This window comes from Dreissena polymorpha, chromosome 16 (genome assembly GCF_020536995.1).
Source record: "Dreissena polymorpha isolate Duluth1 chromosome 16, UMN_Dpol_1.0, whole genome shotgun sequence".
NCBI classification, from domain to species: domain Eukaryota; kingdom Metazoa; phylum Mollusca; class Bivalvia; order Myida; family Dreissenidae; genus Dreissena; species Dreissena polymorpha.
In genome coordinates, this window is record NC_068370.1 from 22,287,378 (window position 1) to 22,312,348 (window position 24,971).

The following is a 24,971-nucleotide window of genomic DNA, read 5'->3' on the forward strand; positions in this document are numbered from 1 at the left end:
AAGTATGAAAGCAATAGCTTTGATACTGTAGGAATAAAGTGGACCTAAACACAAAACTTAATCAAATTTTCAATTTTCTAAGTATAAAAAGGGCACATAATTCTGTCAAAATGCCAGTCAGAGTTACATTACTTTGCCTGCACAGTCCCCTTATGATAGTTAGTAAGTGTTGCAAGTATGAAAGCAATAGCTTTGATGCTTAAGGAATAAAATGGACCTAAACACAAAACTTAACCAAAATTGTCAATTTTCTAAGTATAAAAAGGGCACATAATTCTGTCAAAATGCATGCCAGAGTTATCTAACTTTGCCTGCCCAGTCCCCTCATGATAGTAAGTAAGTGTACCAAGTTTGAATGCAATAGCATTGATACTTACTGAGAAAAGTGGAACTAAACGCAAAACTTAACCAAAATTTGCAATTTTTTAAGTACAAAAAGGGCACATAATTCTGTCAAAATGCACGCCAGAGTTATCTAACTTTGCCTGCCTAGTCCCCTCATGATAGTAAGTAAGTGTACCAAGTTTGAATGCAATAGCATTGATACTTTCTGAGAAAAGTGGACCTAAACGCAAAACTTAACCGGACGCCGACGCCAACGCCAACGCCAACGCCAACGCCAACGCCAACGCCGACGCCAAGGTGATGACAATAGCTCATAATTTTTTTTCAAAAAATAGATGAGCTAAAAACCACTATACTGTGACTGTAGATTCACCACTCAAAATGTGCAGCTCCATGAGATACACATGCATGCCAAATATATAAAGTTGCTATGTTCAATATTGAATAATTTTCTCCCTTTTTAAAGCTTATTACTTCCCTTAAATCTGTATTTTTTACCATAGACCGTAACCTTGACCTTTTACCACAATGTGTTTGTCCGAAACACAATGCCGCCTACTGCGCCGCTTTTATTTATTTAAAAAAAATATATACGTGGGCAGGTCAGATAACTATGCCCATTTAAAGCTTATTACTTCCCTTGACTTTGTTTTTTCGACCCTAGACCTTGAAGGATGATGTTCACCTTGAAATTGTACCACTCAAAATGTGCAGCTTCATGAGATACACATGAATGCCAAATATCAAGGTGCTATCTTCAATATTTAAAAAGTTATGGCCAATGTTAAGGTTTTAGCATGACGCCTATGTCGGACGGCGGACGACGAGCTGGCTATGACAATAGCTCGGGTTTTCTCCGAAAACAGCCTCGCTAAAAATCAAGTTTGACTATGTTTCATGAAAATAAGGCAATATGTGTCCCCTTAAAGAGTGTTCACAAGCTTTTTTATATTTGACCTTGTGACCTATTTTTTTTGACCTCACAATACCCAGTTTAAATTGTTGGTCAAATGATAATTGTAGAATAAAGGTGTTCTTTAGAGTACTCACAAGCTGTTTCTATCTTACTACTTCATTCACCAAGTTCAATGAAGATTGAACAATAAATGAAGAATCAAGTGTATTCACTGGCTTTTTTTTATTTTGACCTAATGACCTACTTTTTGACCCAACCTTACTCATTTTTCTTACTTAGTTCAAATGTGATCCATTTAAAAAAAAAAATCTTTTTATTTCAGAAACCATAAAACTGGAATTGTTTTTCCTTAATTTGGCAGTAATATATACTATTGAGCTCGAGAATGGGCTTGCATTTGACCAAACATACACTGCATAGCAACCTAGTTTTTAATCCCATTTGACCAAGTTTTGCAATCAGCCTAGATATCATTTCAAGAAATTATCTGATCAAGTTGCATGACGATTGGGTAAACATGTCGTCTTTATTGAGTTCACAAGCTTAATCTTCAATTTGACTTAGTTTTTGAATCCACAGGACACAATTCAAACACAGCCGAGATATCATTGGGACCTAGTTTCATGATGATTGGACAATAATTGCAGCCTCTAGTGTGTTCACAAAGAAAATGGTTGATGACGAGAGCTGATCATGAGCATATGCACATTTTTCTCAGGTGAACCAACAATAAGAATACAGGTGATTACAGGTCATTATAAATGAAAATAATTAGTACCTGGGCTATGAAATCTGTGTTTGTGTACAAGTTCACAACCAAGTTCACAGCAGCGAACTTAAAGTGGCGCAGCTGTTTGCCACTATGTGCGTCCACGCTGAATATGGCCACATCCTCTTTGTGAAGCTTTCCGAAGGATTCAGGGTTCTTTTTAGCGAGTTGAACTGCATCTATGGATATTGCACAAATATAATGTCAGATTTGTAGTAACACATATCACATACCAAAACAACATTTTTTTTAATGTAAAATACCACTGTATCTTTCATGGTGATATATAAACAAACAAGAGCACCGCCTTGCGGGTGCAGACCGCTCATCTATTTTCTTTTTATAGGTGAAGGGACTCTCATTTTCAATCACAAAGGAGGGAGGGGTGGAGTGAAGAGGGGTGCATTGTGTGGGGGTGTGGACATTTATTACATTATCTTCCAAAAATGCCAAAAAAAGGGGAAACAAAATCGGGAAGGGGGGGTGGGGGGTCGGGGGGTATGGATTCTTGGGTGCGATGGTTGGACGGTATTTCAAACATAAAATAATAAAAATAAATATTTGTGTTTTTTAACCGTTTAAAAAAAACTTGGGGGGGGGGTGAGGTGGGGGGGGGGGAGTATAGTGTGAGGGTGTGGTGGTTATTTGTGAGATGATCTTAAAAAAAAAAAAAAAAAAAAAAGAAGAAAAAAATTTGGGGGGGGGGGGATTCGGGTGGGGGGTTGGGGGGTTGGGGGGGATTCTTGGGTGCGATGGTTGGACGGTATTTCAAACATAAAATAAGCAAAATAAATAGTTTTCTTTTTTAACCGTTTAAAAAAAATTGGGGAGGGGGTGGGGTGGGGGGGGGTATAGTGTGAGGGTGTGGTGGTTGCGAGATAATATATAAAAAAAAAAAAAAAAAAAAAAATAGGGGGGGGGGGGATTCGGGGGGGGGGGGGGGAAGTGGGGGGGGGGGCACGGGCGATGGTTTGGGTGGAGTTTATTGTGGTATGTCAGGTAAGAGTTGTTTTGTCAAAGTATCAATCAAATCTAATCATAAATAAAGAAGTTATGGCAATTTTAGCAAAATTTAATAATTTGACCTTGAGAGTCAAGGTCATTCAAAGGTCAAGGTAAAATTCAACTTGCCAGGTACAGTAACCTCATGATAGCATGAAAGTATTTGAAGTTTGAAAGCAATAGCCTTGATACTTTAGAAGTAAAGTGGATCGAAACACAAAATTTAACCATTTATTCAAAGTTACTAAGTCAAAAAAGGGCCATAATTCCGTAAAAATGACATCCAGAGTTATGCAACTTGTCCCTTTACTGTACCCTTATGATAGTTTGCAAGTGTTCCAAGTATGAAAGCAATATCTATGATACTTTAGGGGTAAAGTGCACCAAAACACAAAACTTAACCAAACTTTCAATTTTCTAAGTATAAAGGGCCCATAATTCCGTCCAAATGCCAGTCAGAGTTACATAACTTTGCCTGCACAGTCCCCTTACGATAGTTAATAAGTGTTGCAAGTATGAAAGCAATAGCTTTGATACTGTAGGAATAAAGTGGACCTAAACACAAAACATAACCAAATTTTCAATTTTCTAAGTATAAAAAGGGCACATAATTCTGTCAAAATGCCAGTCAGAGTTACATTACTTTGCCTGCACAGTCCCCTTATGATAGTTAGTAAGTGTTGCAAGTATGAAAGCAATAGCTTTGATACTTAAGGAATAAAATGGACCTAAACACAAAACTTAACCAAAATTTTCATTTTCTAAGTATAAAAAGGGCACATAATTCTGTCAAAATGTACGCCAGAGTTATCTAACTTTGCCTGCCCAGTCCCCTCATGATAGTAAGTAAGTGTACCAAGTTTGAATGCAATAGCATTGATACTTTCTGAAAAAAGTGGACCTAAACGCAAAACTTAACCAAACTTTTCAATTTTCTAAGTATAAAAAGGGCACATAATTCAGTCAAAATGCACGCCAGAGTTATCTAACTTTGCCTGCCCAGTCCCCTCATGATAGTAAGTAAGTGTACCAAGTTTGAATGCAATAGCATTGATACTTTCTGAGAAAAGTGGACCTAAACGTAAAACTTAACCGGACGCCGACGCCGACGCAGACGCCGACGCCAAGGTGATGACAATAGCTCATAATTTTTTTTCAAAAAATAGATGAGCTAAAAATAACTAGAGCTTTGTCACAGACGTGACGAATACCCCCACATGCCGCATTGACACATAATATTTTGCATGTCATCTTTACAAAAAACAGCGGACACCATGCTCAATTTTTAAAACGCACGAAGTGACCCCTTGACCTAGTTTTTGACCCAGAAAGGCCCATGTTCTAACTTGGCCTTAAGATCATCTCTAGAAAACTTCTGACCAAGTTTGGTGAAGATCGGATGTAAACTACTTGAATAAGAGAGCATACACCATGCTGAATGTTAAAAAACGCACTAAGTGACCCCATGACCTAGTTTAAGGCCCGGAATGGCCCATGTTTAAACTTGTCCTAGAGTTCATTTAGATAAAACTTGTGACCAAGTTTGGTGAGGATTGGATGAAAACTACTTGAATTAGAGAGCGGACAACATGGTGAGGTTTAAAACGCACTAAGATACCCTGCGACCTAGTTTTTGACCCAGCATGACCCATATTCAAACTTGACCTAAACATCATCTAGATACAACTTCTGACCAAGTTTGGTGAAGATTGGATGAAAAGTACTTGAATTAGAGAGCGGACAACATTGTGATGTTTAAAACGCACTAAGTGACCCGTGACCTTGTTTTTGACCCGGCATGACCCATATTCGAACTTGCCCTAGACATTTTCAAGATACAACTTCTGACCAATTTTGGTGAAGATTGGATAAAAACTTTTTGAATTAGAGAGCGGACAACATGGTAAGGTTTAAAACACACTAAGTGACCCCGTGACCTAGTTTTTGACCCGGCATGGCCCATGTTCGAACTTGACCTACACATCATTTAGTTACAACTTCTGACCAAGTGTGGCGAAGATCGGATTTAAACTACTTGAAATAGAGAGCGGACACCATGCTCAATGTGTTAAATGTACTAAGTGACCCCGTGACCTAGTTTTTGATCTGGCATGGCCCATGTTCGAACTTGGCCTTCAGATCATCTAGATAAAACTTCTGACCAAATTTGGTGAAGATCGGGTGAAAACTACTTGAATAAGAGAGAGGACACCATGCTGAATGTTAAAAAACGCACTAAGTGACCCCATGACCTAGTTTTTGACCCGGCAAGGCCCATGTTCGAACTTGGCCTTACGATCATCTAGATACAACTGCTGACCAAGTTTGGTGAAGATCGGATGAAAACTACTTGAATTAGAGAGAGCGGACAACATGCTGAATGTTACCCCGTGACCTAGTATTTGACCCGGCAAGGCCCATGTTCAAACTTGGCCTAGACATCATGTAGATTCAACTTTTGACCAAGTTTGGTGAAGATCGGATGAAAACTACTTGAATTAGAGAGCGGACACTTAATACCGACCGACAGACAGACTGACCGACAGACAAGTTCATTTACATATACCCCCCTAAACTTCGTTTGTGGGGGTATAATGATCTAATTTTCACAACCTTTTACCAAGTGACAAGCTCAACAAGTCATTAACATTATCTTGCAAAGATGGCTTTATTTTTAGTTGTTCAATGGACAAGTGATACAAATTATTATATAATCAGTCAATCTAAGAAGTACAACATTGCACCTATTTGCACCTAATACCATAGAACAGTAAGTATAATCACAGATGGGTCATTGTGGACAGTACAGGCTGATCCAGAATGATACTAATCACACATGCTGTATGCTACTTTTTCGCAGGGCATGCCTAATTAAATGTTAATGTTGTGAAAATTAGATCATTATACCCCCATACTGAAGCTGTACTATTATTTCACTCTTACCATCTTCCTTGTCATCTGGAAGCTTGAGTACATAATCAAGAATCTCACAAGAGGACGACAACTTCACTTCCATATTGAAATCCGCGCAGAGCAGAAGACAGAATTCTGTGTCGCCGGACTGGAAAATGCAGTGAAAGAAACTTAAAGAGGAGAAAAAAGAAAATGCACAATTTATGGATAATGTATTGATTTAATATTAATGTCCCATCATGAACCAACAATGTCTCCTCTAAAAAGCAGGTATGTTTCTACTAGGTGCAAGAGCAATCTTTTAAATATCAAATTTTCCAAGAAGACCCTAAAAGCCTGTGCATACAGCCTGGTTTTAACACTTCAAGGACATGCTTAACCCTTTCCCACTCAAAAATAAAAATAGCTACATGCAACCGGCATAAAACCAGGTTTTATGCTGTTTGCTGCTCATCAGTATCTAAGGGTTGGAAATGAAGCCTTTAAAACTTGAATCTATTAAGAAAGGTCTTTAATTGACTTTGATTTCTACACAAACGCTTCAAAAATTCCTATTTGAGGGCTCAATATGTTTGAACTGCACCTCTTGACTGGTGTCCAGTTCAGACTTGAGGTTGCCGCTGGTTACGACCAGTTTCATCATCAGCAGCAGCAGACGCCACAGGTAGCGCCGCTCCCCGATCACAGCGACCAGCTTGTTGAACAGCAGGTGGCGCCGGTGCTCCGGAATGTACGGGTACGAGTCCACAAACACCTGTATCACCATGGTGATAATATCGTCAAGGTCATTGGTGATGCCCTTTGGAACACGCTTCCGCTGCTCACAGGCCTTGAAATAGGAGACAAAAAGCAAGCAATGCCTTTTAACAGATATTATAAGTTACACTGTTAGTAACTGATGGTGTATGGGATATACACCCTCAGTAATGTCATACCATACTCGAGCTTTTACACTGTTAGTAACTGATGGCGTATGGGATATACACCCTCAGTAATTTCATACCATACAAGAGCGAAGCTCGAGTATGGTATGATATTACTGAGGGTGTATATCCCATACACCATCAGTTACTAACAGTGTAACGATTATATCTCACCCACTATCTTTTAAAGATATTTAATATATAATATTTACGAGATAATATAAGCATATAACGAGAATATGGTTAATATAGAATGGATGTAAATAGATAATGAGATTAAGATCAGATGAATATAATATAAATTAGTACTATAAGATTACATATAATCTATAATATAAGTATACTTGATTTACTTAGGCTAATTATTATAATATAATATAATATATCACTATACTATATTAATATATAATAATATAATATATATATTTATATTATATATTATATATAGTAAATAGTATACCATTATATAGAATATATTATCTGTTAATAACAATTAACTTATCTAGCGTTTAATCTAACAGGACGCCATTTTTTACGTTGATAGTAAGTATGGAAATTACTCGGGGTGTATGGGAAATTACTCGAGGTGTATGGGACATACACTATGGGCACGCTGACCCGCTCTAAGCCAACTGGATTAAGGTCTCATTTTTGTAGGAGGTGAGATCTTAACATAGGCATATAAGTAAAAATAATGTTTTAGATACTGGGGCTGACTTTATCAAAGTAATACATACGCACAACAGCGTTTATCTTCATCCAATAGGGAAAAGTTCTGTAACCATGTCAATGGGGAAAAATTAGCACACAAAAATGATATAAGGAAAATTTGCCTAATCAAATCTTCAGATTGAGATTTATGGGTCGTTTTAATTTTTTGTTATTTAATAACACAAACCTATCTAAATATTCTTTTACACGTGTTTTTACTGAAATGTTTAGGTACATTGTACAGTGCTATTACTTGCTTACTTTCAGAAAATAAGCATTTGGAAGGACTTTGAATAATCTTTCCTTTTTTAAAGAGTTTTTCTGAAGGCAATTGGAATTTTGTTATTTTCCCTCAATTTAGAAAGTTCCTTTAACAATTCTTAAACAAGTAAAAAAATCAATGGAACGTTATATTCAGTGCATGTTCATAGATAATTCTTAATAAAGACTCATAAGATACCACTTTAAGTTGCAACTGCAAATTCACTTCAAAACAAACAATTTAATTACATCAAAATCAAGAAACCATCAAAACGATGCAGATATGTTATTGAACTTAATTTGGGATTATTATACAGTGGTTGCACATAAATATTTGAAAAGAATAATAATGAACAATAGATAAACTAACTACTAAACACAGTCATCTTCATTCTCTTTGTAAAAACTTCCATCCACATTTCTCAAAACATCTGAGCCTTTCTTTGGGAAAACGATGTTTAATGCATTAAGAGTCATCTGTGATTAGCCTGTGCAGTCCAAACAAACGATGTTTAATGCATGTGCGTTAAGAGTCATCTGTGATTAGCCTGTGCAGTCCAAACAAACGATGTTTAATGCGTGTGCGTTAAGAGTCATCTGTGATTAACCTGTGCAGTCCAAACAAACGATGTTTAATGCGTGTGCGTTAAGAGTCATCTGTGATTAACCTGTGCAGTCCAAACAAACGATGTTTAATGCATGTGCATTAAGAGTCATCTGTGATTAGCCTGTGCAGTCCTAACAAACTAGTGAGGAACAACACTTTCCACAGAAACTGGATTTTCATGGAGAAGAGTCTTCCTTTAAACAAACAAGAGGGCCATGATGGCCGTGTATGGCTCCGCTGTTTTTTTATGCGAAAAAAACATGCAATGCGCATGGTTTGAAATGTACTCAAGCATGTGACTTTCTCTTTCTATCCCTCGTCCCACTGGGCGCTTAAAAATGGAAGGGTGAGCATTTTTATATAAGGAAAAAGTTACTACCGTGTTAACTAAACAGACTAAAAAGCCCGGGAATTGTTGCACAGGTCCTTTGCTTATAACGTAGGTACATTTATCTCTCCAAAAGATATTGTCGTTCTTTCTATTTCACATATTTTTAGATGCTGAAGATCAAATCTATGCATTTGATTTGAAACAGATTCACAAGACCCATATGAATCAAAATGCCTTAAAGGCCTTATAAAGGTGACAATCCGTAATTATTTACCCATTTTTAAATATTTTTTTCATATTTTATTTATAAAGGTTATCAAAAAACATTATATATATGCTATTGGACATTACCATAAAAAATGAGCTATACAACTTGTTTTGAGCTCAAAATACAGTTTTCTCCAAGTCAATCGTGTTAACAAACAATCAGTTTATTTACATCGCTGTTTACTTGGGAAAGTGAAAGTGACATAGGTAACCAAAAATATATCGTTGATTTTCAACGTTTTCCGGTATCACTCACAAAGTAGGTCTCTTCTAAATTGTTAAAAGTGATCTAATAAGTTACTTTCTGCTGGTAAAAAGTTGTTTAAAATAGAATTAAAATTGAATTCTCTTTAGGCTATTCTTAGCATACGTCACCGCTTTGAGGCTACACATCACGTTAGTTGCAAAGTTGTAAACATTTCTTCCAATTATGAAACTGGTATATCTTCCATAATTCTTGACAACGTTGCACCTAAGCTGTGTTATTAGCATTTATGCAAGAGTAACTAAAATCCGGTAAAAATTAGACCATTTTATATGCATTATAATTGGATTTGTCACCTTTATAGGGCCCTTTACCCTTTACCAAACGACACATTTTGGACTTGCCTAATTTGTAAGAGGTTGCAGACGACAATTAAATTGTAATGGAATCTGATGGAAATGATCAGGTAGGGTAGAAATAATTGTGATAAAAGGAGAATTTGCTCATCTTGAGCAATTTCTCCTTTTATCACAATTATTTATAAAGTCGTCAGCTACAAACATGTAAAATCCTGTTAGTGTTTGGCAAAGGGTTAATAATCTCTGGTTCCTTCTTAAGAGCCTTTCACACATTTATAACAAATACAATAGTAGCATCTTTCTTTGTAAAGCATCATCTCAAAATATAACAAGGGCTGTTTGTAAAACATGCATGCCCCTTAATGGGCTGTTAGTTGTAGTGGCAGCCATTGTGTGAATACGTTATTTGGCACTGTGACCTTGACCTTTGACCTAGTGACCTAAAAATCAATAGGGGTCATCTGCGAGTCATGATCAATGTACCTATGAAGTTTCATGATCCTAGGCTTATTAGCTTTCTTGAGTTATCATCCGGAAACCATTTTACTGTGTAAAGTCACCGTGACCTTGACCTTTGACCTAGTGACCTGAACGTCATTAGGGGTCATCTGCGAGTCATGATCAATGTACCTATTAAGTTTCATGATCCTAGGCGTAAGCCTTCTTGAGTTATCATCCGGAAACCATTTTTCTAAGTTGAGTCACCGTGACCTTGACCTTTGACCTAGTGACCTGCAAATCAATAGGGGTCATCTGCAAGTCATGATCAATGTACCTATGAAGTTTCATGATCCTAGGCATAAGCGTTCTTGAGTTATCATCCAGAAACCATTTTACTATTTCGGGTCACCGTGACCTTGACCTTTGACCTAGTGACCTAAAAATCAATAGCGGTCATCTGCGAGTCATGATCAATGTACCTATGAAGTTTCATGATCCTAGGCATAAGCGTTCTCGAGTTATCATCCACAAACCATTTTACTATTTCGGGTCACCGTGACCTTGACCTTTGACCTAGTGACCTGAAAATCAATAGGGGTCATCTGCGAGTCATGATCAATGTACCTATGAAGTTTCATGACCCTAGGCATAAGCGTTCTTGAGTTATCATCCAGAAACCATTTTACTATTTCGGGTCACCGTGACCTTGACCTTTGACCTAGTGACCTAAAAATCAATAGCAGACATCTGCGAGTCATGATAAATGTACCTATGAAGTTTCATGATCCTAGGCATAAGCGTTCTTGAGTTATCATCCAGAAACCATTTTACTATTTCGGGTCACCGTGACCTTGACCTTTGACCTAGTGACCTGAAAATCAATAGCGGGTCATCTGCGAGTCATGAAAAAATTTGGTAGAGGACTATTAGATATCACTACATATCAAATTTAGTAGCCCTAGGCTCTATAATTATGAACAAGAAGATTTTTAAAGTTTGCACAAAATAGGCCTAATTTAAGCATATGTTCATTTTTGTGACCCCCGGGGCAAGGTCAAATTTGTTCCCAGGGGCATAATTTGAACAAACTAAGTAGAGACCTATTAGATGTCACTACATACCGAATTTGGTAAAAATAGGCCCAATAGTTATGGACAAGAAGATTTTTAAAGTTTGCACAAAATGGGCCCAATATAAGCATATGTTCAATTTTGTGACCCCTGGGGAACAGTCAAATTTGATCCCAGGGGCTAAATTTGAACAAACTTGGTAGAGGACTATTAGATGTCATTACATACCAAATTTGGTAGCCCTATGCCATACGGTTATGGACAAGAAGATTTTTAAAGTTTGCACAAAACAGGCCTTATATAAGCAAATTTTCAATTTTTTGACCCCCCGGGGCAGGGTCAAATTTGACCCCAGGGTCATAATTTGAAGAAACTTGGTCGAGGACTATAAGATGTCACTACATACTAAATTTGGTAGCCCTAGGCCCAATGGTTATGGACAAGAAGATTTTTAAAGTTTGCACAAAATAGGCCTTATATAAGCAAATTTGCAATTTTTTGACCCCCAGGGCAGGGTCAAATTTGACCCCAGGGGCATAATTTGAAGAAACTTGGTAGAGGACTATAAAATGTCACTACATACCAAATTAGGGAGCCATAGGCCCTATGGTTATGGACGTGTAGATTTCTAAAGTTTTCACAAAATAGGTGTTATATAAGAAAATTTGCAATTTTTTGACCCCCCGGGGCAGGGTCAAATTTGACCCCAGGGGCATAATTTGAAGAAACTTGGTAGAGGACTATAAGATGTCACTACATAGCAAATTTGGTAGCCCTAGGCCCAATGGTTATGGACAAGAAGATTTTTAAAGTTTTCACAAAATAGGCCTTATATAAGCAAATTTTCAATTTTTTGACCCCCGGGGCAGGGTCAAATTTGAAGAAACTTGGTAGAGAACTATAAGATGTCACTACATACCAAATTTGGTAGCCCTAGGCCCAATGGTTATGGGTGAGAAGATTTTTAAAGTTTTCACAAAAAAGGCCTTATATAAGCAAATTTTCAATTTTTGACCCCCCGGGGCAGGGTCACATTTGACCCCAGGATCATAATTTGAACAAATTTGGAAGAGGTTCACCCCAGGAACATTCCTGAGAAATTTCATCAGAATTGGACCAGTAGTTTAGAAGAAGATGTTTAAAGAAAAAGTTAACGCCTGACCGACACAGGACCATGACATAAGCCCTGCTGGCCTCTGGCCAGTGGAGCTAAAAATACCATATAAGTGGAAATTGTTGTCCCTGGTTAGCCTGTATGAACTGTACAACACTGGTGCTAGGCCCAGGAAACGGGCTCGAGAGCGTTTCAATAAGCCTGAGGCTTTAAATGCAATCAAGCTAAAACAAGAGATTGCCAACCTATATTGTCCCCTACCGGTGAAACTCCACAATTGTCAGTTTTTTTCCCCAATATATTTGTTGCCATAGCAACAAGAATTCTTGACGCAGAGGTTTTTTTTAGAAAAAGGGGAAGACACTGGACGCTGGGTAAAAGGGGAAAATCGAGCGCGAAAGAGACATATTTGGGGAAAAAAATAAAAACTGTTCATTTCAATGTCTATAACTCACCTACAGACTTCAGGTTTTTTTTTTAGAAAAAGAGGCATGTCTCTGACCTTTTTGTTCTTAAACACATGAACAAGTATGATATTAAAGTCAAAGTCCTAAATAAAGTTGCAGGGGTAGCTCTAATAATGGGAAATGTTTTCAACTGGGGCCGGGGAACAATGTCAATATTGTGATTTCAATTTCATGATGAATGGGTTAACGATCTAGATCTGCTACAGTATTGGAAGGGAAAGGTGGGGCAGCTGCCGATTGTCTACTTTCACTTTCACAATAATCCGACAGTATTAATCGATGTTGATTACATGTACCTCTGAATCCTGCTGGGTTTCAACAGTTTTTGATGATTCATTCTTAAAAAATGCGTCAACACAATTGATATTTTCCGAGTCCGAACGTTTTATTTTGTTTGGGTATGAACGCCAATTGTGAGACTTTTTTCAGTTTTAACGTTTATATCTTGGCTTTCACATAACTCGGATGAAAATTCGACTGGTTTCTGGTAATTAATTGACGAAACACCCTTCTCGCGCAAGACCGGAGTCCAGTAAAATAGTCACATGATTAATACGATTAGTTGCCCGGTTTCCATGACGTAATTTAAGAGCTATATATAGAATCACTGGGATTCCCAGATTTGAGTGTTCGTCGGGAGAGAGAGAGAGAGCGAGATCGTTGTACATCGTACAAATTGGATAAGTGTCCACTTCCCAAAAGAAAAAAACACATTTCTTTGAGGGTAAAATATTATATTTTGGTGAAAAATTATATTTTTGGAGGGGAAATGGTTTTTTTAGGGGAAAAATTCTGGTAGGGGAAGACGCCGAATATTGGCGTCACTTTCTTAGTAAAAAAAAACCCTGTGACGTAGGAACAAAATGAAATGACTTGCATAATCTCCATATTGTCATATATCCATGTTTCAAGTTTCATGAAAAAATATGAAGAACTTTAAAAGTTATTGCAGGATCCAGAAAAGTGTGACAGACTGACAGACTCACGGACATACAGAGCGCAAACCATAAGTCCCCTCCAGTTTTACCAGTAGGGGACAATAAATAGGTTTAAACTTAAAACTAGTGGTACTTACAGTGATAAGGGCAGGTATGACGGTCTCCAGGATCTTGCCGATGATCAGGAAGCTGTATGCGTCGTCCTGGCGCATGATGTTGGCCCCCATGAACGTGAACACAGACATCATGTTGTGTAGTAGGTGCTCCTATAAGTAAACATGACTCAGGATAACTTGTACAGCTTAAACAATCAAGTCTTGATGGCATATATTCTGATACTTGCACGGCTTTTCATAGCCATTTACAGATTTAGGTTCATACCCGATGAATTATGGTACACATTTAGGCAATAGACATATTGCTTCATATGGCAAATTTAATACTAATACATACATGTAGGACAAATGATAATAGCGTTGTCATAGAAACTTAATGATTATGTTGAAACGGTTATAAGGATCATTTTAGTCTCTTACTGGGTATATTTTAGTAACTTAATTGGTATACACATTAAAGGCACTTACTGGGTTGATATTGCTTTTACTTTCTGGGTCAATATTTTTTCCACTTAATCGTTCAATATTGTTGCCATATACTGGGTAAATTTTAGCTGTTGCAGTCAGCAGTATGAGGGCATGGTGGTGGGTCTAGGGGTTGTCTCATACTTACCGGGTATATTTTAGCTGCTGCAGTGAGCAGTATGAGGGCATGGTGGTGGGTCTGGAGGTTGTCTCATACTTACTGGGTATATAAAGCTGCTGCAGTGAGCAAAATGAGGGCATGGTGGTGGGTCTAGAGGTTGTCTCATACTTACTGGGTATATTTTAGCTGCTGCAGTGAGCAGTATGAGGGCATGGTGGTGGGTCTGGGGGTTGTCTCATACTTACTGGGTTTATTTTAGCTGCTGCAGTGAGCAGTATGAGGGCATGGTGATGGGTCTGGGGGTTGTCTCATACTTACCGGGTATATTTTAGCTGCTGCAGTGAGCAGTATGAGGGCATGGTGGTTGGTCTGGGGGTTGTCTAACACTTACTGGGTATATTTTAGCTGCTGCAGTGAGCAGTATAAGGGCATGGTGATGGGTCTGGAGGTTGTCTCATACTTACTGGGTATATTTTAGCTGCTGCAGTGAGCAGTATGAGGGCGTGTTGGTGGGTCTGGGGGTTGTCTCATACTTACTGGGTATATTTTAGCTGCTGCAGTGAGCAGTAGGAGGGCATGGTGGTGGGTCTGAGGGTTGTCTCATACTTACTGGGTATATTAAGCTTCTGCAGTGAGCAGCATGAGGGCATGGTGGTGGGTCTGGGGGTTGTCTCATACTTACTGGGTATATTTAAGCTGCAGCAGTGAGCAGTATGAGGGCATGGTGGTGGGTCTGGGGGTTGTCTCATACTTACTGGGTATATTAAGCTGCTGCAGTGAGCAATATGAGGGCATGGTGGTGGGTCTGGGGGTTGTCTCATACTTACTGGGTATATTAAGCTGCTGCAGCGAGCAGTATGAGGGCATGGTGGTGGGTCTGGGGGTTGTCTCATACTTACTGGGTATATTAAGCTGCTGCAGTGAGCAGCATGAGGGCATGGTGGTGGGTTTGGGGGTTGTCTCATACTTACTGGGTATATTTTAGCTGCTGCAGTGAGCAGTATGAGGGCATGGTGGTGGGTCTGGGGGTTGTCTCATACTTACTGGGTATATTAAGCTGCTGCAGTGAGCAGCATGAGCAGCATGAGGGCATGGTGGTGGGTCTGGGGGTTGTCTCATACTTACTGGGTATATTTTAGCTGCTGCAGTGAGCAGTATGAGGGCATGGTGGTGGGTCTTGGGGTTGTCTCATACTTACTGGGTATATTTTAGCTTCTGCAATGAGCAGTATAAGGGCATGGTGGTGGGTCTGGAAATTGTCTCATACTTACTAGGTATATTTTAGCTGCAGCAGTGAGCAGTATGAGAGCGTGGTGGTGGGTCTGGGGGTTGTCTTATACTTTCCGGGTATATTGTAGCGGCTGCAGTGAGCAGTATGAGGGCATGGTGGTGGGTCTGGGGGTTGTCTCATACTTACTGGGTATATCTTAGCTGCTGCAGTGAGCAGTATGAGGGCATGGTGGTGGGTCTGGGCGTGTCTCATATGTACTGGGTATATTTTAGCTGCTGCAGTGAGCAGTATATAAAGAGGGCATGGTGGTGGGTCTGGGGGTTGTCTCATACTTACTGGGTATATTTTAGCTGCAGCAGTGAGCAGTATGAGGGCGTGGTGGTGGGTCTGGGGGTTGTCTCATACTTACTGGGTTTATTTTAGCTGCTGCAGTGAGCAGTATGAGGGCGTGGTGGTGGGTCTTGGGGTTGCCTCATACTTACTGGGTATATTTTAGCTGCTGCAGTGAGCAGTATGAGGGCATGGTGGTGGGTCTGGGGGTTGTCTCATACTTACTGGGTATATTTTAGCTGCTGCAGTGAGCAGTATGAGGGCATGGTGGTGGGTCTGGGGGTTGTCTCATACTTACTGGGTATATTAAGCTGCTGCAGTGAGCAGCATGAGGGCATGGTGGTGGGTCTGGGGGTTGTCTCATACTTACTGGGTATATTTTAGCTGCAGCAGTGAGCAGTATGAGGGCATGGTGGTGGGTCTGGGGGTTGTCTCATACTTACTGGGTATATTAAGCTGCTGCAGTGAGCAGTATGAGGGCATGGTGGTGGGTCTGGGGGTTGTCTCATACTTACTGGGTATATTAAGCTGCTGCAGCGAGCAGTATGAGGGCATGGTGGTGGGTATGGGGGTTGTCTCATACTTACTGGGTATATTAAGCTGCTGCAGTGAGCAGCATGAGGGCATGGTGGTGGGTTTGGGGGTTGTCTCATACTTACTGGGTATATTTTAGCTGCTGCAGTGAGCAGTATGAGGGCATGGTGGTGGGTCTGGGGGTTGTCTCATACTTACTACTGGGTATATTAAGCTGCTGCAGTGAGCAGCATGAGCAGCATGAGGGCATGGTGGTGGGTCTGGGGGTTGTCTCATACTTACTGGGTATATTTTAGCTGCTGCAGTGAGCAGTATGAGGGCATGGTGGTGGGTCTTGGGGTTGTCTCATACTTACTGGGTATATTTTAGCTTCTGCAATGAGCAGTATAAGGGCATGGTGGTGGGTCTGGAAATTGTCTCATACTTACTAGGTATATTTTAGCTGCAGCAGTGAGCAGTATGAGAGCGTGGTGGTGGGTCTGGGGGTTGTCTTATACTTTCCGGGTATATTGTAGCGGCTGCAGTGAGCAGTATGAGGGCATGGTGGTGGGTCTGGGGGTTGTCTCATACTTACTGGGTATATTTTAGCTGTTGCAGTGAGCAGTAAGAGGGCATGGTGGTGGGTCTGGGGGTTGTCTCATACTTACTGGGTATATTTTAGCTGCAGCAGTGAGCAGTATGAGAGCGTGGTGGTGGGTCTGGGGGTTGTCTTATACTTTCCGGGTATATTAAGCTGCTGCAGTGAGCAGTATGAGGGCATGGTAGTGGGTCTAGGGGTTGTCTCATACTTACTGGGTTTATTTTAGCTGCTGCAGTGAGCAGTATGAGGGCGTGGTGGTGGGTCTGGGGGTTGTCTCATACTTACTGGGTTTATTTTAGCGGCTGCAGTGAGCAGTATGAGGGCGTGGTGGTGGGTCTGGGGGTTGTCTCATACTTACTGGGTATATTTTAGCTGCTGCAGTGAGCAGTATGAGGGCATGGTGGTGGGTCTGGGGGTTGTCTCATACTTACCGGGTATATTTTAGCGGCTGCAGTGAGCAGTATGAGGGCATGGTGGTGGGTCTGAGGGTTGTCTCATACTTGAGTATATTTTAGCTGCTGAAGTGAGTAGTATGAGAGCATGGTGGTGGGTCTGGAGGTTGTCTCATACTTATCGAGTATATTTTAGCGGCTGAAGTGAGTAGTATGAGAGCATGGTGGTGGGTCTGGGGGTTGTCTCATACTTACCGGGTATATTTTAGCTGCTGCAGTGAGCAGTATGAGGGCATGGTGGTGGGTCTGGGGGTTGTCTCATACTTACTTGGTATATTAAGCTGCTGCAGTGAGCAGCATGACGGCATGGTGGTGGGTCTGGGGGTTGTCTCACACTTACTGGGTATATTTAAGCTGCTGCAGTGAGAAGTATGAGGGCATGGTGGTGGGTCTGGGGGTTGTCTCATACTTACTGGGTATATTTAAGCTGCTGCAGTGAGCAGCATGACGGCATGGTGGTGGGTCTGGGGGTTGTCTCACACTAACTGGGTATATTTTAGCTGCTGCAGTGAGCAGTATGAGGGCATGGTGGTGGGTCTGGGGTTGTCTCATACTTACTGGGTATATTTTAGCTGAAGCAGTGAGCAGTATGAGGGCATGGTGGTGGGTCTGGGAGTTGTCTCATACTTACTGGGTATATTTTAGCGGCTGCAGTGAGCAGTATGAGGGCATGGTGGTGGGTCTGGGGTATGTCTCACACTTACTGGGTATATTTTAGCTGCTGCAGTGAGCAGTATGAGGGCATGTTGGTGGGTCTGGAGGTTGTCTCATACTTACCGGGTATATTAAGCTGCTGCAGTGAGCAGTATGAGGGCATGATGGTGGATCTGGGGGTTGTCCCATACTTACTGGAAAATTCTTGGAAAATTTGATATTTAAAAGATTGCTCTTGCACCTAGTAGAAACATACCTGCTTTTTAGAGGAGACATAACTGGTTCATGATGGGACATTAATATTAAATCAATACATTATCCATAAATTGTGTATTTTCTTTTTTCTCCTCTTTAAGTTTCTTTCACTGCATTTTCCAGTCCGACGACACAGAATTCTGTCTTCTGCTCTGCGCGGGTTTCAATGTGGAAGTGAAGTTGTCATCTGCTTGTGAGATTCTTGATTAGGTACTCAAGCTTCCAGATGACAAAGAAGATGGTAAGAGTGAAATAATAGTACAGCTTCAGTATGGTAATTAACATTTAATTAGGCATGCCCTGCGAAAAAGTAGCGTACAGCATGTGTGATTTGTATCATTCTGGATCAGCCTGTACTGTCCACAATGACCCATCTATGATGATACTTACTGTTCTATGGTATTAGGTGCAAATAGGTGCAATGTTGTACTTCTTAGATTGACTGATTATATAATAATTTGTATCACTTGTCCATTGAACAACTAAAAATACAGCCATCTTTGCAAGATAATGTTAATGACTTGTTGAGCTTATTCAAGTAGTTTTCATCCGATCTTCACCAAACTTGGTCAGAAGTTTTATCTAGATGATCTGAAGGCCAAGTTCGAACATGGGCCATGCCAGATCAAAAACTAGGTCACAGGGTCACTAAGTACGTTTAACACATTCAGCATGGTGTCCGCTCTCTATTTCAAGTAGTTTAAATCCGATCTTCACCACACTTGGTCAGAAGTTGTAACTAAATGATGTGTAGGTCAAGTTCGAACATGGGCCATGCCGGGTCAAAAACTAGGTCACGGGGTCACTTAGTGTGTTTTAAACCTCACCATGTTGTTCGCTCTCTAATTCAAGTAGTTTTTATTCAATCTTCACCAAAATTGGTCAGAAGTTGTATCTTGAAAACGTCTAGGGCAAGTTTGAATATGGGTCATGCCGTGTCAAAAACAAGGTCACGGGGTCACTGAGTGCGTTTTAAACATCACAATGTTGTCCGCTCTCTAATTCAAGTAGTTTTCATCCAATCTTCACCAAACTGGTCAGAAGTTGTATCTAGATGATGTCTAGGTCAAGTTTGAATATGGGTCATGCCGGGTCAAAAACTAGGTCACGGGGTATCTTAGTGCGTTTTAAACCTCACCATGTTGTCCGCTCTCTAATTCAAGTAGTTTTCATCCAATCCTCAACAAACTTGGTCACAAGTTTTATCTAAATGATCTCTAGGACAAGTGTGAACATGGGCAATTCCGGGCCTAAAACTAGGTCACGGGGTCACTTAGTGCGTTTTTTAACATTCAGCATGGTGTCCGCTCTCTTATTCAAGTAGTTTACATCCGATCTTCACCAAACTTGGTCAGAAGTTTTCTGGAGATGATCTTTAGGCCAAGTTAGTGGGGGTTGTCTCATACTTACTGAATATATTTTAGCTGCTGCAGTGAGCAGTATGAGGGCATGGTGGTGGGTCTGGGGGTTGTCTCATACTTACTGGGTATATTTTAACTGCTGCAGTGAGCAGTATGAGGGCGTGTTGGTGGGTCTGGGGGTTATCTCATACTTACCGGGTATATTTAAGCGGCTGCAGTGAGTAGTATGAGGGCATGTGGTGGGTCTGGGAGTTGTCTCATACTTACTGGGTATATTTTAGCTGCTGCAGTGAGCAGTATGAGAGCATGGTGGTGGGTCTGGGGGTTGTCTCATACTTACTGGGTATATTTTAGCTGCTGCAGTGAGCAGTATGAGGGCATGGTGGTGGGTCTGGGGGTTGTCTCATACTTACTAGGTATATTTTAACTGCTGCAGTGAGCAGTATGAGGGCATGGTGGTGGGTCTGGGGGTTATCTCATACTTACCGGGTATATTTTAGCGGCTGCAGTGAGTAGTATGAGGGCATGGTGGTGGGTCTGGGAGTTGTCTCATACTTACTGGGTATATTTTAGCGGCTGCAGTGAGTAGTATGAGGGCATGGTGGTGGGTCTGGGGGTTGTCTAATACTTACTGGGTATATTTTAGCTGCTGCAGTGAGCAGTATGAGGGCATGGTGGTGGGTCTGGGGGTTGTCTCATACTTACAGGGTATATTTTAGCTGCTGCAGTGAGCAGTATGAGAGCATGGTGGTGGGTCTGGGGGTGTCTCATACTTACTGGGTATATTTTAGCTGCTGCAGTGAGCAGTATGAAAGCATGGTGGTGGGTCTGGGGGTTGTCTGAGGAGCGGATACAGCTCACTATCACATCCATGTTGAACTGCTGCTCTGGGACTACCTCTGCACGAAATACATAAACAAAATAGGTATAAAATGCAATTCAGCACTTACTATTTAATTTTCTTATGTGCAATATTTTATGTTAAAGGATATACATACTTATATTCAACATTTATATAGTTTTTATTGTACAAACTTGTGTTGTGTTTTTCTGTTTTATTTTGCTATTGTTCAATACTTGAACTATAACACAATTATAAGATTATATGAATGTATGTTGATTTTACTACAAGTTTAATTATTATATTTATGTACGCATCAAAAAACCTATATGAAATACTTTGTTTTTATTATAAAATTCATAATACTTTGTATGAATGTACACACTATTCTACGTATGTATGTATGTATGTAATATTATATGGAATGAATAAAATTCTGCACACAAAAAAAAAAATAAAAAAAATATAAACAATAAACAAAATGGGTAGCTTCTTGCAGCACAATTATATATTATACAATATATTCAGTTGAATACTCAGGAACAATAAAAAAGATGTACTTTGTTGAATATTGCACTATAAACAACATTTGTATCATGTATATTCAGATACTTAAAACAAGAAACAATGTGTATTACTTCAATCTTTTTTCATATTTTTTGTTTGTATCGTTTAAGTAATTCTTCTATTTCTTACTTTAATTCTTTAATACAATTTATCTTGATTGTGTTATACTTGAAAAACTCTATAGGTATTTCTGCAAAACAATCTTTTTTTGTTTTAACAAAATTTGTATCTACTGTAATATATTTTACTTAATATAAACTTCACCCTCTTAGCTTGTATTTACAGCAGTATGAACCAACCTGTGTCTTCAGCACCACTCTTGTCCATGCGACCACACACGTTGTACAACAGCATCAGAATCAGCTGCTTCAGGTACTCCGCAGAACTGTGGTTGTCAGATTCTAGTATGCTGTAAATAGAAATCATGGTCATCACAGCATGGCAATTAAGAATGCCATGGAACAAAAATGTGTCTGTCAATGTTAATTTTTAAGTAAAAAGATACATTATGAAGGCTTAATAAACAGCAGCATTAACAATTACATGCAGAGCAAGTAACTATTTTTTTATCCAACATGCATGACTCACCAAGCAGGACAAAGACTGACCACAAAAGCTTTACTTGATTATTTTGTGCCAATGTTAGCTGACAAGCCAATATAAATCATTCATCTTATCTTTTTACTCATCTGCTTACTTGAAATCTTAATCAAATCCTACTGGAAGTTATTTTATACTCTAACCTAACTTGAGAAAAAGGAAAGTTACTAACAATACCTTGACATGCTTTGGGTGGGAATGGTGCCAAATTGTACCCCAAAATATGATGAAGATTTGCACCAAAACAGGCCTCTTTAGACGAAAATTACCTGGCCATGATCTGGAAGCATGTAGGGACCAGCACTGTGACGTTGAGGATCTTCTTCTTGGTGTGCACCGCCTCCAACACAACTGTGAGACGCTGCCAGTCCCGGGAGTCAAACTCTGTCATGCCAACCAGATCTGCAGGCGGGTCTGGCCTAGCAGTGGATAGACAATAAAGTCAAACTCTGTCACGCCAACCAGATCTGCAGGCAGGTCTGGGCTAGCAGTTGGGAGACAATAAAGTCAAACTCTGTCATGCCAACCAGATCTGCAGGCGGGTCAAGTCTAGCAGTGGGGTGACAATAAAAAAGGGCTACTTTAGATTTAGTTTTAACCTATTTTATTTAGCTTGATTGCATAGAAAGCCTAAGGCTAATTTGAAATGCTCTCGAGTCCATTTTCTTGGACTAGAACCAGTACTTGGTGTCTATGGGGGAAATCTAAAGAACGCTCCCCAAAAAGGGATCAAACCTGTACCATAGCAAACACAATCTTTGTCTGAATAACAGAAATAAAGTGCATATTCCCCACGTTGCTCTCAACATTCATACCAAGTATAATCAACCTGGCTTGCTTTTTTATTTTGTGTAGGATCAAGATTTTAGTTTTCAATTATTGCCATAAACATAGCAACCACTATTTGAGGTTTCTAAATAAAAATATGAAACGACATGCATAGAGTCATCGGATCACATGCCAAGTTTCATAAACCTTACGTAAGTACTTTTTGATTTATGGAAAGATCCAGATTTGGACGAACACACAGACAAAGCTGAACCTATAGTCCCCATTGCAATCTTACTGAAGTTAATGAAAACGTATACCATTCCAGAAATTTGGACTTTGTACTTTAACTAGCATTCTAAGTACAGTTTATGAAAAACATTCCAGCAATTTGGTAATTGCAGTTCAACCACACCTTCATTGAAAGATAAAAACACTGAAGCAATATAACATTAAGTCAAATAAACAATGCAAAAGCTAATGTAGATATTTCTCAAAAGATATAATTTAAAATGTAATCACCTATCATTTAATAATTTAATATCGAAGACTCAATAATTTAAATGTCAAAAATCGCTTCACATGGCAAGCATACTTTCGTTGGCGTTTGGCTTCTCTGACGGTCCTGGCTGTTGATAGCTTCAAAGTCTTCCGCATCTCAAGTTCAACATGCTTACCATCCAAGAAGAGCTGAAACAAAAATCAAAGATGATTTAATGTAATTGAAAAGAGTGAGCAAGAAGTTTATAATAAATTAGATCAATAATGTGCTTATTAACAAATGTTAACCAACTGTAGAGGAATTTACCTGGTGACCTAGTTTTTTTTTACTCCACATCACTTTGATTCAAACATGGCATACTGTTACATAATGTCAAGATAGACATTCTAGCAATGCTTCATCAAGATCAAGTCATAAATGTGGAGTCTATATTCAAACATTGCTGAAAACTTTGGAAAAGATTTTGATGATCAAAAAGGTAATGTTTTTTGTTTATCATAGGGGAACCATATTTTGCTTCTCACAGGGGAACCACATTCTGCTTCTCAGAGGGGAACCAATTTTGCTTCTCAGAGCGAACCCTATATGCTTCTCATAGGGGAAACATATTCTGCTTCTCAGAGGGGAACCAATTTTGCTTCTCAGAGTGAACCCCTTTATGCTTCTCATAGGGGAACCATATTTTGCTTCTCATAGGGGAACCATACTTTTCCAAAAGTATGGGAACCATATTTTGTTTCAACACTATGACCTACATGCTTAAGCACACGTCGTAACTGTGAGGTGACCTCAATATGGGTGGAGTCTACAGAGACGTCAAACAGCATGCACAGCAGTTGCTGCTTCACAGGGTCTGACAGCCCCTTGTACAGATCCCTAGTCACCTGTAATAGAGCACATCCAACATGACAGACCCTTGTACAGATCCCTAGTCACCTGTAACAGAGCACATCCAACATGACAGACCCTTGTACAGATCCCTAGTCACCTGTAACAGAGCACATCAAACATGACAGACCCTTGTACAGATCCCTAGTCACCTATAACAGAGCACATCAAACATGACAGACCCTTGTACAGATCCCTAGTCACCTATAACAGAGCACATCAAACATGACAGCCCCTTGTACAGATCCCTAGTCACCTGTAACAGAGCACATCATACATGACAGACCCTTGTACAGATCCCTAGTCACCTGTAACAGAGCACATCAAACATGACAGACCCTTGTACAGATCCCTAGTCACCTGTAACAGAGCACATCAAACATGACAGACCCTTGTACAGATCCCTAGTCACCTGTAACAGAGCACATCAAACATGACAGACCCTTGTACAGATCCCTAGTCACCTGTAACAGAGCAAATCAAACATGACAGACCCTTGTACAGATCCCTAGTCACCTGTAACAGAGCACATCAAACATGACAGACCCTTGTACAGATCCCTAGTCACCTGTAACAGAGCACATCAAACATGACAGACCCTTGTACAGATCCTTAGTCACCTGTAACAGAGCACATCAAACATGACAGACCCTTGTACAGATCCCTAGTAACCTGTAACAGAACACATCAAACATGACAGACCCTTGTACAGATCCCTAGTCACCTGTAACAGAGCACATCAAACATGACAGACCCTTGTACAGATCCCTAGTCACCTGTAACAGAACACATCAAACATTACAGACCCTTGTACAGATCCCTAGTCACCTGTAATAGAGCACATCAACATGACAGCTCCTTGTACAGATCTCTAGTCACCTGTAACAGAGCACATCAAACATGACAGACCCTTGTACAGATCCCTAGTCACCTGTAACAGAGCACATCAAACATGACAGACCCTTGTACAGATCTCTAGTCACCTGTAATAGAGCACATCAACATGACAGCTCCTTGTACAGATCTCTAGTCACCTGTAACAGAGCACATCAAACATGACAGACCCT

General features: G+C 40.0%; 1 protein-coding gene across 2 annotated transcripts in view; it reads right to left on the bottom strand.

Moving 5' to 3' along the window:
• Window positions 1-24,971, bottom strand: part of LOC127862220 (HEAT repeat-containing protein 1-like) — a 96,365-nt gene that overhangs the window by 30,002 nt on the left and 41,392 nt on the right. For both annotated transcript variants that reach the window (XM_052401244.1, XM_052401246.1), the window contains exons 21-29: window positions 23,772-23,900; window positions 23,110-23,204; window positions 22,016-22,165; window positions 21,446-21,555; window positions 20,516-20,637; window positions 13,777-13,905; window positions 6,529-6,774; window positions 5,976-6,093; window positions 2,040-2,209 (exon numbers count right to left, since the gene is read on the bottom strand). In XM_052401244.1, coding sequence (XP_052257204.1) covers window positions 2,040-2,209; window positions 5,976-6,093; window positions 6,529-6,774; window positions 13,777-13,905; window positions 20,516-20,637; window positions 21,446-21,555; window positions 22,016-22,165; window positions 23,110-23,204; window positions 23,772-23,900 — 1,269 coding nt within the window. The remainder of the gene's footprint in view (window positions 1-2,039; window positions 2,210-5,975; window positions 6,094-6,528; window positions 6,775-13,776; window positions 13,906-20,515; window positions 20,638-21,445; window positions 21,556-22,015; window positions 22,166-23,109; window positions 23,205-23,771; window positions 23,901-24,971) is intronic.